The sequence below is a fragment of the Agelaius phoeniceus genome, chromosome 16 (assembly GCF_051311805.1).
Source record: "Agelaius phoeniceus isolate bAgePho1 chromosome 16, bAgePho1.hap1, whole genome shotgun sequence".
Lineage (NCBI taxonomy): Eukaryota > Metazoa > Chordata > Aves > Passeriformes > Icteridae > Agelaius > Agelaius phoeniceus.
In genome coordinates this window covers 14,621,188-14,639,798 of record NC_135280.1, presented here as the reverse complement: position 1 = coordinate 14,639,798, position 18,611 = coordinate 14,621,188, and the positions used below count along the sequence as shown (strand labels likewise).

At 46.3% G+C, this 18,611-nt stretch overlaps 1 protein-coding gene across 1 annotated transcript in view; it reads right to left on the bottom strand.

The window, feature by feature from the left end:
* The window catches only part of DNAAF8 (dynein axonemal assembly factor 8), a 103,517-nt gene that overhangs the window by 56,208 nt on the left and 28,698 nt on the right, over window positions 1-18,611 (bottom strand). The window contains exons 11-13 of the mRNA XM_077186946.1: window positions 17,815-18,006; window positions 14,847-15,002; window positions 9,667-9,861 (exon numbers count right to left, since the gene is read on the bottom strand). Coding sequence (XP_077043061.1) covers window positions 9,667-9,861; window positions 14,847-15,002; window positions 17,815-18,006 — 543 coding nt within the window. The remainder of the gene's footprint in view (window positions 1-9,666; window positions 9,862-14,846; window positions 15,003-17,814; window positions 18,007-18,611) is intronic.

Below are 18,611 nucleotides of genomic sequence, written 5' to 3'. Positions count from 1 at the left end.
GGGCAGGGAAGGGATTGCATGAATTTCTACATGCCTGTAGCCAAAATGGCACATTTCTCCTGTGCTCATGTCACCACAAGTGACACATATCTGTTAGCCTCATCGTGCCACATCCTCATGGATAGGCAAAAATCTGGCATTTAGGTCACAGCTCCACACAAGCACAGCATTTCACAGGCTCAGCACCTTATTTTGTTTTTCATCCATTTTCTGGGCAGCCAAGCAAGCAACTTGTACAAGTGCAAGGGTAAGGATGTGTCACTCAGGAGAGGAGAATGTGCTGTGACTGCATGCTCTGTAAGCAAGGCCACAGTCCAGGGACAAAGGCAACCCTTGAAAGTCACATTTGTCAGCTTCTGGTTAGAACATTCCAGAAATACAGATGCATTTAGGCAGAGTTCACAGTGGGCAGGAATCATTCCAGGGATCAAAAACAAAAAATAGTCACTTTTAAAACACAGGCTCAGGTGTAACTCAAAGAAGCTTCACTACTTTTAAAGGCTCTACTTTGATTTACTGCAGGTGTTAATTTGTCCTCAGCTTATGTGGACTGACCTTTTCAAAAACAGAAAAATTAATTTTCAACATGGTCTCATCAGGACTTTTATGGTGGAGAGAAAAGGGGCTAACCCTGCATGGAGAAGCATCTACTCTGCATTATGAGCTCCATATAATGCCCTTTAATTGTGTCATCACCTGAGAGATTTCGGGTGTGCTGCTTGGCAAATGATAGGCACTTCAGAGCATTCCACAAATGTTTCAAAGTAACAACCAGAAAATGAAATTCATTTGAATATTAAAGCCCCTCTGACAACTGCCTTTCCACTTCAGTAACCTTTTGTGTTGTCTCCTTCCTCTGTTTCCTGTGCTTCATGAGATATTTGCCTGAAATCAGAACTGGGGATTTCACTTTTCACCCTGTTTCAGTCAAATCAACTGCACCAAACCAAGGGCTTTGGCATCTCCCAGTGGATCTGTGCATTCTGTCCTGCAATGCATCAATCCCCAGCCTCCACTGCTGACATTACACTTGGTTGCTGTGGGAAATATCATCAGAGGAAAAGCAGATTTAAGGAAAGGGATCTTCCCCATTCCCAGTGCATGATGCCAGCTCCCATCTGCAGCAGTGGCACAGTGCAGTGAGCCCCTACAGAGTGGGAATGCAGCAAAATCCCAAAATTCCTATTTCTTCCAGCTGTTCCTTGAGCAAACCTCCTGTCAGTGAATGCTCCAGAAGGAAGAGACAAATGTGCTCAAACCAGCACCAGCCTCTATTTCCATAGAAACCTGCAGGATAATCATCCAACTCCAGGGCACAGGGTGGAAAATCCAAGGTGAAAATCCAAGGGGAATCCAGGGTGGAAATCCAGGCTGGAAAATCCAAGGAAAATCCAGGCTGGAAAATCCAAGGGGAATCCAGGTGGAAATCTAGGCTGGAAAATCCAAGGGTAAAATCCAAGGGGATTCCAGGGTGGAAATCCAGGCTGGAAAATCCAAGGAAAATCCAGCCTGGAAAATCCAAGCCGAAAATCCAAGGGGATTCCGGGGTGGAAATCCAGGCTGGAAAATCCAAGGAAAATCCAGGCTGGAAAATCCAAGGAAAACCCAGGGTGAAAATCCAGGCTGGAAAATCCAAGGGGAAAATCCAATTGAATTCCAGGTGGACATCCAGGCTGGAAAATCCAAGGAAAATCCAGGCTGGAAAATCCAAGGAAAATCCAGGCTGGAAATACAGGCTGGAAAATCCAAGGAAAATCCAGGGTGGAAAATCTAAGGGGAAAATCCAGGGGGAATCCAGGCTGGAAATCCAGGCTGGAAAATCCAAGGAAAATCCAGGCTGGAAAATCCAAGGGGAAAATCCAATGGAATTCCAGGTGGACATCCAGGCTGGAAAATCCAAGGAAAATCCAGGGAGGAAAATCCAAGGAAAATCCAGGGGGAATCTAGGGTGGAAATCCAGGCTGGAAAATCCAAGGGGAAAATCCAAGGGGAAAATCCAATGGAATTCCAGGTGGACATCCAGGCTGGAAAATCCAAGGGGAATCCAGGGTGGAAATCCAGGCTGGAAAATCCAAGGAAAATCCAGGCTGGAAAATCCAAGGGGAAAATCCAGGGGGAATCCAGGGTGGAAATCCAGGCTGGAAAATGCAAGGGGAGCACCCTGGTGTAAGCTGTGGATCCATGGTGGTCCCAGGATGCTGTTCCAAGGCCACAGCATGGGAAGCAAGGCCTGTGGGAATTGTTGCTGTCATCTGTCACATCTGTTTTTCAACAGCCAATCTGAATGGGAGTTCACAAGCCAAAGGAAAACAGAGCTTGAGAAGTTTTATTTCTCCCAGAAAATCCTTCTCCTCATGAATCAGAAAGCAGACAGGTGGCTGCAGGATGAGCACCCTGCTTTGTCCAGCCTGCCTACAACAACCCAGGGGAGAGCTCCTGACACAGCCTTCCTGTGCCATCAGCAGGAAAAAACAGGCAGAAAGTCACTTTCCCTGTGAGGTAGGAGAGAATTGCATGGAGCCACTTGTTCTAATACTGAGCTGAGCCCTTCTGGACACAAAAAGAGAGGGGGACCCTCTGCAGGAGCCTTCTCCTGCTGAAAGAATTTGGACACTATTTCTGTTTATGGTACTTTGGTGCTACTTTTAATGTTCCACAAGAGGGTGGGTGTGAGAATTTCACCTCAGGGCTGGTTCCTGTCACTCCTCCAACATCACAGCAGCTGTAAATCCTTTCCCAAGCCTGTGGAAGCATCAGCTCTGAGTGCTGAGCTGTCCCCTGGTGGGAGGAGAGAAGACTCCCCAAGCCCTCAGAATGGTGAAGAGGCAGCCCAGCCTTTGATCCCTACCTGAAAACACCTCTGCAGTGAGGCTCTGAGCCCTGTAGCAACCTCCCATCTCCTGGGAAAAGCCTCCTCCCAGGGAGGAAGGCTCCCTGCACTCAGCCACAGCAGCTGCACAGCCCCAGGGATGCTCTGACTTCTGCTGTGACAGGTTTCAAAGCCCAGACTCATGAACCATAACCATCCCCATGTGTGTCTCCAGGGCTCCTTACAGCACTGACATCCTCTCCATCCACACTGCCATGATCAGGGTGAGCAGGGAGGGAGGGCACATCCATAAACTCCTGGTTTTAGTTATTCCTTTTTGCCAATTTATTCTTATTTGGTTTGAGTGACAAATTCCAGCTTCTGCCACCTTAAGACACTGGAAAAGACCACTTTGTGCCACAGCTAGGATTGAACACACACCAGTTTTTCCAAAAGCATTTAAAAGAAACCCCAAGCTCCTGCTTTGGTTCAGATAATATTACCCAGATGAAGGCAGACAGTTCTGGGAAGGGAAGGAAACTCACAGGAGAACAAAAATGTGCAGTAAAATCCTCAGCAGAAAGAAGAACAAGCCCATTTCAGAGGAGACTGGAGCTGCAGCAAAGCCATGAATATTTAACTGTCACACAGAAATATGACCAAGCCTGTGATCCCCTCTTTGTGCTTCCAGTGTTTTCTGTTCCCATCTCTGACAACAAAGGAAGAGCTTTTGCTGCCAGGTGATCTGAGAGAGTCTTCTGAGTTGCAAGGAGTCTTCCAGGCTATTCCCAGCCCCAGCAGGAAAACAGAAACTGCAGGAAGCATCCCCATGTACTCCACAATCTCATCTCACACACAAGGCAAAGTTCTGCTCAGCCATTATCTCTGTGAGACAACAGCAAACCCCTCAGAGAAGGATCCTCACTTGTAGTCAGTCCCTGCAGAGCCAGGGGGGAGCTCTGTGCTCAGGTAAGCTCGCCCTGCCAGCCCTGCTCAGCACATCAGGACCAGCAGAGAAAGCACTTCCCTCTCTCTCTCTCTCTCACTCAGCAAGGCTCATGTGTGATGGCATTCACCAGATCCTGCCCCTGCATGAGGCACATCACTCTCAAACTCTCTCCTCTCCCTGCTGCCTGTGCAGGAGCAGAATTTTCCTGGTAGAACCCAGATGAGCACAATGCTGAGTGTGTTCCCTGCACATCTTCCATCCCCACTGTGCATGTTCTCTTCAGGTGGCTGCAGAATTTAGTACAGGTTGCCAGACATATTAATTATTTTATCATTTACTAGGTACTAGTATTTAAATTCCATTTTATGCATCCATTTTTTTTATCTTGACTTTTTTTTGTCAAACAATTAAACCATATATCCCTACGTTATCCAAATCATCTGTCATCAATACACTTTCAATTAACCTTCCTCTATATTTCCTAGTACCAAAAACAATAACCAACTGTCATCATCACTCCACAACCACCCCCAAACAAACATAGAACTAACCCCCCAAAAAACCAAACAAAAATACAAACCATGATGATAAATCATCAACCAATCACCCAGCAAATTCTATGTTCTTGTAGCTTATAAAAAGCATGACAAGTGGAGGCACCACAGGCAGCAAAAAGTCTGGGATAGAGAGGGCTCAGCAAGGAAGACATGCAGTTCACTGGATTTCAGGCAGTTTGAAATGGATCTCACTTCCCCTTGCTCCCCTTCTGGATTGGGGAGATCTTAAACCACAGAAGACAGAATGAGAGAGCAGCTCCCAGCCTTTGTGGCCAGCAGCACCAATGGCAAAGCACAGCAGCTTGAGAGTTCTTTAAAGCTGCTCTTTTCAGGAATAATGAGTGATGGACACAATCTAAATGTGAGCTGTCAAATTTTAGGAAGAATGAAAACCTCTAATGTTTTATTCCTCTCCAAGCTGTGCCTTCATCTTTGTGCCAGCTCTGGGAGACATCAGTGTAGTCCTTCCTCCTTCTAAAGCTTAGGAGGGTTTATTTACAAATGCCAGTGGCTGCCTGAACTCCTGGCTCCATGAAAATAAATGCCAGACTGCAGCAGGATTCAGCCAGGGCCAGGATGTCACCTTCTGCCTCCTGAAGATACAGCCATTCTGGGCTGCAGCCATGGATTATTTTCTATAAAAGTAAATAGATGAAGTGCCAGGACAAACATTTCTCCCCCAAACAAGCCTTATCCATGTGCAATCTCCAGCCAGATGTGCTCTCACCCAAGCTGCTGGTACAATGTGAGCTGGCTGCACTGCACACTCAGGCTGCCAGCCAGGCAAGACCTGAGCCTTTTCACTGACTCAGATAAAGAGAAGACACAGGCAAGGTCTGAAAGCAGAGGGCAGGATGAGCCTGTCCTTTTGAAGCTCCTGCTTGGCAGCTTCAGCCTGGATGTACCAGAGCTGAGTGCTGGCTCCATGGCTGGCACTGCCAGTGCTGCAGGACTCATCCTGCCACCTCTGCTTTGGGTGAGCCTGTTGGGGAAGATGGAACAGGAAAGCCTTATAAATATGATTGTCTGGCAAAAGATTTTGAGATTATGGAAACTATAAGTGAGATTGAAATGAAAGCAAGCTTTGAGATACCTCAGTTACTGAACAATGGGAAAACAATGGCATGGCCAGCTGAAGGTGATCCCCTTCTGATGAAACAACAACACCCTCTGCTTGCAGACAGCTCCAAGGGTCAGAGCAGACCCTGCAGCTTGGCAGAAGGGGCCCAAAGAGGAGTTTATAGGGTTTAAAATGTAACACAGTATGGTAATGTAATGATTCTTATAGGCTGTATGTAAATGCTATAGGATTTGTATATTGTACTAGATTGGTTAGTGAGAATCAGAATATTCAACACAGAAGAAGATTTATGGTATTGTAACGGGAACCTCGCTCTCTTAGCTCTTGCCTCTTGCCCTGTTTATTCTCTTACCCCTTTTATGCTCTTACCCTCTCATCCTCTCTGCCCCTCTCTTCTCTCAGGCCTGCTCTGAGCTGTGGCTGGCAGCTCCCAGCAGGGCCCTGCCCCCAGGCCCTTTGCAATGAACCCCAAGTTCCTGACCTGGCTGCAGAGATCTCTGTGTCCGTCCTGAACGTGCAACCCCAGACACTCCTACATGAGCCCATGTGGAGGAGCTGTCCTGGGTGTTTTATCCCTCCCTAATGCCCAGTTCAGCTGCACAATCAGATCTTTCAAGCTTTGGAGAAGGAAAGCACAGCCCTGGGCTGTGAACTGAAGCTGGGAGCTCACAGCAATGTGGGGAATTAAATCTGGGAGCTGAGCAAATTCTCCAGGGAGGTCAGGCAGCATTTCCATCCCAAAACATGGCCCAGCTTGGGTGCTGCTCACACAGCATGAAATGAGAGAGAACACATGGGGCACTAACCCCAAATCAAACCATAACTGCCCCAGCACAGGCACAGACCCACAGCAAAGCCCAGTGGCTACAGCTGGGGATGTGTGAAAGGCAGTGCCCACACAGCCACTGCAGAGCTGGGGGAAAAGCTGATGTGGTGATGAGCAGCAGCTCCCTGAGCCAGCCTCCCCCAGCACTGAAATTAAAAGTTGTTACAGCAAAAGACAGTGGAAGATGCTGAAGGCAACTCAGCAGGGCCAAGGCCATGGTGCTTGTCAATGAAATAATGTCACAGCACTCAGAGCCCAGAGAGCTCAGTGTTCTCACTGAGCTCATCTCAAACACAGACTCACAGAGCTGAAAGATCCTCTGCAAGTGCCTCCCACTGCCTCTTCAGAGGCTGCACACAGAGCTTGGGAATCTCAGCTCCAAACCTGCACCTCAAGTGCACAGAGCAACAAGTGCTGCATCTGGGGCTGCTTTCTTTTCTTTGGGGATTTCAAATTCCAGCAGCAATGGCCAGCTCTTCATGTATCCAACATAGTTATTCCAGAATGTGAAATAAAGTGTGCAACTTTCAAAGCTTCTGTGTGTGAGAGCTCCTATGGCAACACAATTAACATCAACTCCAGCAGGGAAAGCCCAGAAATCTGAAATTCCACATGAAAGAACTGCTCTACTTTCTGCCAGCCCCCTGCCACACATCAGCCTTGCTGTTAGGTCAGTCTTGTGCTGCTGGGCATTTTCAGCAGGCCTGGGTTACAATACTGGGGCAAATTCAGCTCCCTGGACCCAGTTCTGGGATTCTTATCTACAACTAGCCAGAAAAAAAAAAAAAAAAAAAAAAAGGAGCTTTGCTTAAGGAAAAAGTAAGGAGGAAACTTTGTATAGACCTGCCCTTAATCACTGCTATTTGAAAAACCCACACAAACTTTGTGCCAGAGCAGGGAAGCTACTAAAGGAGCAGCACGAGGGGAACTGATCATCAGGAAGTGCAACAAAATCAATTTTCTGGGACTTAAAGTAAAAAATCTCCTTCACCTTGACTTGGGGATGTCTGTGGACAGAGGAGGAGGGATGGAGGTTCCCGTTCTTCCTTAAAAGCTCCCTGGAAATGCTGCTGTGCCCTGACTCCTCTGTCCTGGCAGGCACCTGCACAGGCTGGGATTTCAAGGAGATGCTCTGGAAGATGACCACCAAAAGCTGAACCTTTTGGGCAAATGTCCCAATGTCCAGAAGAACTGAGAGAGAGGAAAAGAACTCCAGGATGGACCAAAGAGGCTGAGGAAAAGCAGCATCAACACTTGCTCTGTGTGTGCTGTCTGTATCCCTAAGGTGAGTGCTTGCATCCTGAGGCTTAGCAGTAGAAGTACTTTTATTTTATGCTAAAATGAAGAAATCCTCTTTCTGCTGACAGGGGACCTTGCAGTTAGCAGCTTCCACAGGGATGGTGTCACTCCCAGCCCAAGCTGGGCTTTAATGACTGCATTGTGAGCTGCTGCTCCTATCAGCAGTGAATTGCTGCAGGTTAATGGGCTCATTGCACAGCACTCATAAAAATGCCTCCAAAACCAGCACAGGCAAAGCAATCTGTTTGAGGTCCAGAACAGGCAGAAAATCCAGCAGACAAATTGACTGAAAACAAGACATTGGCTCATGCACTAACAAACAAAAAGCATAAAGGTTATTACAATTACTGCTGGCAATTGCTCCCCAGATCACACACAGAGCTGCTCAGTACACAACAGCTTCCCTCTGTCTCCATTTCTACCCATTTTTTTCCACCATCCTGCCAGGATTTCTCTCTCAGACTCTGATCTACCTGGAACAAAAGCAGGGATTCACTCACTGCATGCTCCTCCACCACGTGGGCACAGCTTCTTTGGCTGCTTAGTTTTGTACACACTGCCTCAAAACAAATACAAATGTACAAAGAGCAAAGCATGGATCACTGGCCTTGTACCAAACCTTCAGACCAAAGAAGTTAAAAGGAGATGATACTGAGTTCTGTATGCAGCATTTTTTGGTTGTATTTTAATGACACTTGGGAACATTCTCAGTTGGTAGCACTTTGCAAAGCTCCAGGGCAGACATCAGGGTGAGCTGCTGCCTGCTGAGAGAGTGGCTCATTGAGCCCAGCTTTGGAAATCAGCCTTGCTGCCTAACCAGCTATGAAAATGTGGCTGTTCCACCCTGGCAGTGTCCAAGGCCAGGCTGGGCAGGGCTTGGAGCAGCCTGGGACAGTGGGAGGTGTCCCTACCATGGCAGGGGTGGAACAGGATGGGCTTTAAGGTCCCTCCCAACCCAAACCATGCTGTGATTCCACAGCTCTGTGAAAAAGCCACAACACACAGTGGTCTCAGCCTCACTCAGGCCTGGGGGGCACAGAGCACTTGAACTTGGGAAGAGAATGTGGTTTTTAAACTGACATCATGTTTTCCATGGCATCAAGGCAAAGATCCACCCCCAGAAAGTGCCTGCTATCTTGCTGTTCAATTCCTAATGATTTATAATTCCTCTAATAAGGGATTTGCATAAAAGCCCTGGCTGTTTTAAATGCTGCCTTATTTTATGCCTTAAAAGCATGGAGCAGATTTATCTTTTACGAGTAGTCAGACTCTTTATGGCTCTTGCTTCTGCTTGAAAGCCACAGTGACTGCAAATCAACAACACTAAGCCTCCTTTTCCTGCACACAAGTGGGATAAACCTTTAGGCAAATTGCTAAGTGCACTGCTAAACCCCTAAGCTTTCATGGCATTGATTCTCACAGAGTCATGGTAATCCCCAAATCTGGGTGAAATGGCAGAAAAGTTCTCATGCTACATCATTTTCAAAATTAAAACTTCATTGTGAACAAGAATTGCAGGCTTTGCCATTCCCTGGAATTGTGTCTCAAGGGTTTTGTTCATCTACAAATATTGGGAAAATACCACAATTGGCCAAAGGCTGGTGCTGCTGTGGGAAAGAAATAAACAAAAGATTCCCTCAAAAGGTATAGAAATCAGGTCATATTCAGTGCTGCTTTGAAAACCCACTCTAAATATCTACACCAAGGTAGGAAAGGCTGGTAAAGGGCTAAAAGCAACATTGGGTGCCCTCAAGGAATAAATTCCTCCAATTAGTATATGGAATTCTTGTCACATTTCATTGGTGGAATATTTGTTGTGGAGCACTTGCTAATCTGACAGAAGTGAAAGGTTAATTATTATTCTGCTTCTGGACAGCAGTGAGTGCTCCTGCAGACATTTCCAGGCAGGCAAGAGATTGGAAGCACTTGATCTGGAGAGGTGCTGTGTCCTTGGAGCTCACCCACTTCCCTGGAAATCCACAGATATTAAAATCACAGAATATTCTAATATTAGAAGCATTTGTTTTCAAACTCTGTTTAAATCCTTTGCTAAAGCAAATGAGAATATCTGTTAACACTGGAAAAACAACTTTTACTGCACCTGATCAAAAAATGACCAGAAGTCCAAGCACTTGTGTACAGTACCTGAGGGTCAGGATTAACAGTAATGATATTACTGAGCAGGACAGAGGGAATTGCAGGAACAAGTGGGCACAGCTGCTTTTGGAAGTGACTGGCCAGTTGATCTCTCCACCAAATAAGATCTGGAAGCCATGTAGAGGTCAGAAAAGCAGAAATCTTCTGGTAAAAGCTGGATGTTCCCTGGAGATGTTCTGCAGTCTGTAAAGAGCCAGTGGTTAAAAAGCTTTGGTGATAGTTTCAGAAACTCTGTCTGTACCTTGCACCTGCAGCAGCTCCTCCTCTGCCCACAGCCACCCCAGACCCCAGGTCCACCCAGCTGCCCTCAGATTCTCCAAACCAACCCCTGGTGTGACACCCTGTACCCTTCATCCCATCCCATCCCATCCATCAACTCACAAACCCTGCTCCAAAGCAGATCCCACCACCCTCAGAGGGGGAGAAAAGCCCATAGCCAGGACCATGAAGCAGCCCAACACAATGAAACATTAACTTCCAAAGACTTTCTCAGGGATATAAATGAAAACAGGTGTGGAAGTGTTCAATGCCAGGGTGCAGAGAGCACTGAGCAGTCTGGCCCAGTGCAAGCTGTCCCTGCCCATGGCAGAGGGTTGGACTAAGATGACCTTTAAGGTCCCTTCCAACCCAAACCATTCTGTGATTTTTTTAAAGATTGAGGCTAATATTAATACTGATACATTAATATTGAATACTGCACTGCTAAACTACAGTTTTCCATCATTTAACCTCCCCTCTAAGCCTCATTGTTCTTCAGGTTGATTCTTAATTAGCAGGACTTTCAGAGAATAAAACCAGTGACCTCAAGGAGACCTAACTAGAAATTAACAGACTCAACAACTGTGCAGAGCATCTTCTCTCCACCAGTAACTCAGAGGGAAGTGAAGGAACTGCTGCAGCCTCATCTCAGATCTGGGGCAGCTGTGGGTGCCACAATATCAGACGGATCTAAAGCTGTTGGTGTCCAGAGGAGGGACCTGATGGGTCTGAGGAGCAGCTGAGGGCACTTGGATTGTTCAGCTGGACAAGGAGACTGAGGGCAGAGCTCAGGGGGGCTGCAGCTCCTCCCCAGGGCAGCTCTGATCTCTGGGACAGGGACAGGGAATGGCTGGAGCTGGGCCAGGGCAGGTCAGGCTGGATTTTGGGAAAGGTTCATCCCCAGAGGGTGCTGGCACTGCCCAGGCTCCCCAGGGAATGGGCACAGCCCCGAGGCTGCCAGAGCTCCAGGAGAGCTTGGACAATGCCCAGGCACAGGGTGGGAGTGTTGGGGGTCTGTGCAGGGCCAGGGGTGGGACTGAGTGATCCTGGGGGTCCCTCCCCACTCAGGATATTCCATCACTCTGTGATTATTGCACCTAAAAAGTGAAGCTCAAGGAGGAAAAGCCCAAATCAAAGGCCAGAGATTGGGAGCTCCTCTGAGCCTCCAGAAAATGAAGTGATGGAGGCACAGAGAGGAGCCCCAGAGCTGCCCACAGTGCCTGTGGGGTAACTGGGAATGCCTGGCAGAGAGCAGAGGCTGCACAAATCTCATTCCCATGTACAAATCTAATTCCCATCTGACAGCCTGTCCATCAGCACACAGGAATTACAGGAGGTGAGTGTTCTGGCATTTCTTCTGACAAGAAGAAACTAAGACCAGGCAGGGATGTTGAAATCTGCCTCACTTCTAGCAGCTCTTTGGAGGAGGACAGAAATAAAATCACCCCAAATAAAAGCTGATAAAAATGAGAGGAAACATAGCAGAACCACTGGGATATAGGACTAGATGCCATCCCAGCTGAATAAGCCAAAAGACTTCTTGATGTGCAAAGAACAGGAGCTTTTGCCTGGAGAAGCCACTATTATAATTCTATTTATAACTATTAGACCTTGGGGCAGAGAAGCAGAATGTGATAAATAATAAAAGATACACAGATGACAGTGAAGTGGCCAGTAATTAAGAAATTGATGGTTCAGAGCCCCCTTTTGGGGCTGGAAATGGATGCTGGGCTCTACACATCAGTATTAACATATCATTTGTCATCATGGTTAACATTTACAGATACTGGGTCTTTTTTGCATAATCCAAAAAAAGTAGCTTAAGGTCTCCCTAAATTCTTATAGCAAACAGATGCAACAAAGCACCTGGAATTGCAATCATATTTTAAAGGTGAGGCCTGAAAAGTGTCTTTTTGTGCCCACAGGAGACAACTGGAACAAGAACCAGTAAGTGCCCCAACAGGATGTTGTTTTTCAATTCAGCCACTGAAAACTTGCACATTGACAGGACAGTGAGAGACTGAGGGCTGCAGTGTGAAGAATAAAGTCCACATTTCTCTCCACAGCAGCTGAAGCTGCCCAAGGGCAGGAACAGAGAGACTTGCTGTCATTTTCCTTGTCTCTGCTGGGGCTGACATCCCAACTTGTGTTGTTCCTCCCAGCTCTGATTTCTGCTGGGGAAAGCATCAGCTCTAGAAATGCCTCAGGAAAAATAGATTGACACAAGTCAGTGCTAGCACAAAGAGCCTCTAATGAGGGACAGGAAACCCAAGTCCTGCTTGGAAGAGCTGCCCCAACACCTGAAATGTCACTGCTGTGAGCTGAGCTCAGAGGTTTGTCATGATCAGGGTGGGCAGGCCCTGGCACAGGGTGCCCAGAGCAGCTGGGGCTGCCCCTGGATCCCTGGCAGTGCCCAAGGCCAGGCTGGGCAGGGCTTGGAGCAGCCTGGGATGGTGGAAGGTTGTTGTTCACAATGTGAACTGGCAACTTCCAAATTAATATATTTTTAAAAAGACTTTTACCATGAATGCATTCCCACAAGAGTTACTAACACTTTACAACAAAGACAAGACTTTCTAAGTATAGACAACAACAGTAATAGAATTCTTAGACTTTCAGTTTTCCCAACTATCATCTCAGCAAATTGTAATGAAGAACTGATTATTTCAGCTCTTACTTACAATGCTCCAATGGTGATTCAACCCAAACCAACAATGGCTATTGCTACTGCATGACCAATGAATATAAACAAGCAAGTTGTATACTGAGAAATGCCTTTTAAGAGTTTTAGCCCAATACCTAATGTCCTTTAGATAAAATATGCTTTAAGAATTCTTTACAAGTTCATTTCTCACACTGGCTGCCCCAGCTTCTTGCAGGGATTTGGAGTGGATAATCTTGAAGGGCCCCTTCCAATCCAAACCATTCTGTGATTCCATGAGAAGGACTGGAGAAACTGCACAGTTTGTTCCACCAGGATGTGATTTAACCCTTCCCAGCTCCAACCAAACACTCAGGGCAGCCTGAGCCCACAACTCCAAAAGTTCATTCTGTTCTGGGGAAATATTTTGAGCATAAACAGAGCTCAATAATTTTGGTGCTTTGGCCAAGCTCTCAACTGGAATCAGCAGAGAGCAGGTCAGGCTCTGTCCCTCCATTCCCTTTGCTCCACAGAGGAAACACCTTGAATTCATATAAGAATTTAGGGAGAATTTATAAGAATTTAGGAAGACTTTAAGCTACTTTTTTTTGGATTATAGAAAAAAGACCAAATATCTGTAAATGTTAACCATGATGACAAATGATATTTTAATACTAATGTGTAGAGCCCAGAGTCCATCTCCAGCCCCAAAAGGGGGCTCTGAGCCATCAATTTCTTAATTACTGGCCACTTTCACTGACATCTGTGTATCTTTTATTATTTATCACATTCTGGTTGAATTCAATTGCCAACACTAACTCCTTGTCCAGCCCAGCAGAGCCTGGACTCATCAGTCTCTGCCCAGGGCTGCTCAATCACTAGTGGAAAAGCTGCTCATTGTTTTGGGCTGGGCTTTTTGGGTAGTGTTTTAATCATGACATTTGGTGCCAGCATCCATTATTTATTTTCAGGAGCATTGGAGCCACAGCTGTGAAACTCCAGGTTTTGTGATACAACATGGGAAATTCAATTTTTGCTGCTCCCAGGCAGCAGCTGCAAGTGAAGGGGATGCTGAAGTGTGTTTTAAAACCATGTTCACACATCCTGATCCATTTAGGCTCCCCATGATGTGGCCAGCAGGTAGAACACAGACACCTGGGGATGAAACAGGCAAAACCAGAGTAGAAAATCCACTGAAGCCACAGAAGTTGCTTTGAGCCATCTGAGAGGAACTCAGCAGCCTCAGCAGAGCACAGGGCAGCACCTCAAGGTTCCTCAGCCACAGGACAGTTATTGAAGCAAGTGGCTCTCAGATTTGGGGGACACAGGGATTGCTGCTCCCCACATCCCCCTGGCCACACTGCTCAGGTAAAACAGGTATTTACACCAGGCAAGAGTGGCAATACTACCTAAAAAGCTGTCTCCAAAAAAGAAACAGGCACAAGATGCTTCAGCCTGTATCAAACCAGCTCTGTGAAGGACAGAACCAACACAGCAGAGTGCAGACCTGCAATTTCACAGCTTTGTGTTCAGGACAAGAGTTCATATCATGTTTTACATCACATGTGCTCACAGTTTATATCATGTTTCATATCACATGTGCCAATCCCAGCCTGTGTGCAGGACCTGCCAGTTTTGTTGCACAGCTCAGGCTCTGGGGCCCACCAAAACTGAGGGCACAGGCTCATGTCCTGCTTCCAGGCCTCAGCTCCTGGCAGTCAAATTAAAATAATTCCTCCTCCTGTGCCACACTCTTCACATGGTTAAAACAAAGGAGGAAAAAACAGAATAGGTGCCAAAAGATGTGTCTCCTCCAAATGCAGCTCAATTTCTGCAGTGTGAGGTTACAGCTAATGAACAATTGACAAAAAATGATGCCACAGAGAGCTGGTTTCTGGTCTGCACATAACCTAAAAGCAGCATTGTTGGATTATGCCCTTTTCTGACTCAGAGATGGGCAACTAAGAGGCATTTAAAAATTTTTATTCTGTTTTCAGTCTCATGTGAAGGGTGAGACAATGCAGATGTTAAAATTCCCTCCATCACAGTTAGATGCCATAACCTAAGTGCAGCACAAGTGAGGGCACCTTGGGCTGGCAATCACTGTAAAAGCAATCCCTCACTGGGCTGTTCCCCATCCCAGTCTGGGCAGCTCTCCCACTGCTCTGTCCTGCCCTGCTGGGATTTCAGCTTGAATTGGCACACCCAGCCTGGTGCTCAGTGCACAGCAGTGCCTGCACAACTACCAGGTGTAAATGCTGCTACTCACTGCTGCCTCGTGGCTCTGGGGGCAGCTCTGGGCTGAAGGTTCCTCTGGTGCCACCAGGCAGGCGTAGAGGGCCAAGCCTTCCTCTGTCCAGGCCTGCTGCAGCCCCACCACCTCAAATGGAGCTTTGGGACCATCCTTCCTCTTCAAAGGAGGCACCTGGAAATCCATTGGAACACAATTCCATTTTTAGATGGACTGAAAAAAACCCTTTAACTTGCTCTGTTGCTTTTGAGTAGAGCCCCACAACAAGCCAGGGAGAACTCTGCTTTCATTAGTAGATTATTAGCCAGTAGAAAAATCAATAAAGACCAAATGAAATAGGAATAACACATTGCTTTTGATAAGCCATGGGATTTATTTTCACAATGAGGACTTGCAAGCTCTGACTTCCACCAGTTTCACTGTGTGGAAGCAGGAATTCACATTATTTCCCTGCTCCAGCAGGGGTGAGCACAGAGCCCCTGCCAAGGCTGCCCAGAATGTTCCTGTCACAGCAGCACCGTGTGTGCCTTACCAGTGACACTGAAATCAATCCAATCCCAGCTACAAATCAATGCAAAGGGAAGATGCCATGCCAAGGGCTGCTGCAGGCTTCCCTAAGAACCCAAACTGACACCCCAAACCCCAGCAATCCCCATCCTGTGAATCCCCTTTTAGCTGGGCTGAGGTGATTTCTTTTTCATGGATTTCTTTTTGTGCACATGTGTGTGGGAGGCAAACATTGTATTTTCTAGTTTATAGGTCTGATTTAAAGCAAAAAGGGTAAAAAATGACTTCTGCAACCCCAAGACATGAATTATTATTGTGAATATCAGTTTAGATCCAGGGAGAAGATTCCATTGGGACAAAATATGCCCTGGCTCTTTAGGTTGCTCAAAGGCAGATAAAACACTATACACTTTAACATGAAGAATACATGAAAATCTTGATCATAAGTTAGAAAAGAGAGAGGAGAGACACTTGAAACAGCCTGGGAAGGCACTGGGATGCTGCAAACTGTCCAGAGCACCTGGTGAAAAGGGGCAGAAAACTCTGGAAAGCCAGAGACAGGAAATCAGCAAAGCCAGGAGAAAGGAAAAGCAGAAGTATCTGATCCAGAACATGCTCTGGATGGAGAGAAAGGCAAGTCTGAGCTACAGGACTGTCATTCCCTCCCAGGGCTCTGGTGGATACAGAAACTCCAAGTCTTGTTCTCCTGGTTTATACCACCACCAGTCTCTAGGTGCATTATCAGCTCTATTTTCTGCATTTACAGGGAGATAAAGGTCTTTAAAAACATGTATTTAACACAGGGCCAGGCTGGATTTTCAAACTGCTGCACAGCTCAGCTGGATCATTCAAAACACCAGCACCAAGTCCTCCACTGGATTCCCATGGGGAATTCTGCACCATCCAGGGGACCACTGCTCCCAGCTGGCAGCATCCAGCACAGCTCCACTGAAATCAGCAAGGAAATGCTGATTTACATGAGCCAGTCCATGGAATTGCATGGATTACCAGATGAGAACTTGGTCTAAAAATGCTTCAACATTCCCAATTGTCACAGACATGTTTTATGAAAAATCCTTTCCTTAGGATTTTTCCTCCTGAGAAGCTGAGAGGCCTCAGGAACAAAATGTAACCAATGGTTATCTGCTGCTGTGGAATGCAACAGGAGCATCTGGGATTGGGCTCATGTGGTTGTTTCTAATTAATGGCCAATCACAGCCCAGCTCTCTGGACTGTCTTGGGAAGTCACAGGGTTTTGTTATAATTCCATTTTTCTTCCTTTGTTTGCTAGCTTTCTGATGAAATCCTGTCTTCTATTTTTTTAGTATAGTTTTAATAATATATATATATCATAAAATAATAAACCAGCCTTCTGAAACATGGAGTCAACATTCTTGTCTCTTCCCTCATCCTGGGACCCCTGCAAACACCACCACATCCAATTCTTTCAGTGAAAGAAATGCAAACTTCTTCATTGCTATCCAACAGCCATTTCAGAGCCTGTGTAGAATAAACAGGTGGATTTTACTCCAGTTTTTCTTGGGCACAAAATCCATCTGACCATGTGAGCCTACACCCAGCAGAGTGACACAGTCCTGGAAGCTGAGGAACCCTTTCAGGCACAGAGAATTGCTACAAGTCAGAGCTCAGTTGTGGTTTTTTAAATGGTAATAACACAAAGGAAGAGAGCTCACACTGCAGCTGGTCACAATCTAACAAGTCTGAAAGGAAAATTCAGGATGCAGGGCTGTTCCAGTGGCAATTTTCATTAGCACTGAACTAACACTAAAGAATGTTAGCAATGTTTTAATGCAAGCACGAACATCATTAACAATTAATTGTGTTTAAGTGGAGTTTAAGTGATTTAAAAGCCTGGCTGCTCAGGGTGAAATCTACCTTGACTGTGTGGATCAGTATTGGTATCCCAGAGTCTTCCCCAGGGAAAAGAATAAGGCCACTGAGCAGGGTGGGAAGGAAAAATATACACTGGGGAGGGAAAATACACTGTTTTCCCTAGGGAATAAAGGACAATATGGATGGGAAGGAGAGGGGATGGGGTGGTTTTTTTAGAGGAGAAAAACATGTGAACCAAAGGACAATTAAGGCGCCCCTCACTTGTTCACAGCACTCTTGACTATCAGGAATGGTCTGTTCTTATCTAGAACAAGTGGTGAAAAGCAGGAACCTGTGTCCACTGCCAAGGACAAAGCCTAACAGCCAGCAGTCACTTCCAACAACTGAAAATCCTGCTCAACAATCCTTCACTTCTTCAGAAACTCCAGACACAACCCAGCTCCACCAGCTCCGGCGAGACTTTTATTTACAGACTCTGAGGTGAATTAAAACATAATTTCCACTTTGTTCAGCCACTGTTTTGTAGCTGTTGGGTGGAAAAAAGGAGATTTCAGGGGTGATTATGTATTCAGTGGAGGCCCAAACACAGCCCTCATCACCCAGAGCCTTTGGTGGCTGCACTCACCAGGGACAGCAGCCACGTCACGAGGGCCTGGTAGATGTTGGCTGCTCCCAGCCCCTTGTCAGGCACCTGCCCCTCACACTGATCCGTGGCCACTTGGCCACAACTTGCCAGCCAAATGGTCAGCAGCAGCATCTCCTTTTCCACACTGCAGGAGCCAGGCAACGTGGCAATAGCTGGCAAAAAAGAGGCTTCCTGTCCAAAAAAAAAAAAAAAAGATAGTATTAAAATGAAAGTCACTTGGATTACTGGAAGTGTATTCATCATCAGGAATTAATGATATTCATTGCCATCACAGGAGGGGCATTTAACACCCAGAGAGCATTTATCAAAGAGGGAGAATGAGCCATAAAAGCCAGGTTTTTCCATCAGTGACACCTGCCTGAGCACTGCAGGTTTTCTTGGACAGCTGTCACCTGGGTCCTCATTTAGTCACACACTGCCTGGTGAATGGAAGATTACACAGTCACAGCTGGAAAAGTGTGATTGAATTTATTCTGTATTCAAGACTCAGTGTTTGGGGGTTTTTTTTAATCACTGAAAAGCCCTCAAACAAACCTGATAGTGTGAAAACTCATTATTTTCTGCTTCACCTAACATCCCTAATTTCAGAGATGAGGTCACAGTTAAGGGAACTCACCTCCTTTCTTTACTTCAGCATTGATAGTTGGTTATTTAGGATGCAAATTCCCTCTCCTTTAAGAGAACTGTTCAAGACACAACTTCAAGCTTGAACTGTGGACTTGTAGTTTTTTGTCCTTCCACAGATGCTGCAGCTGTAATTATGGGCTGTGTTCTTC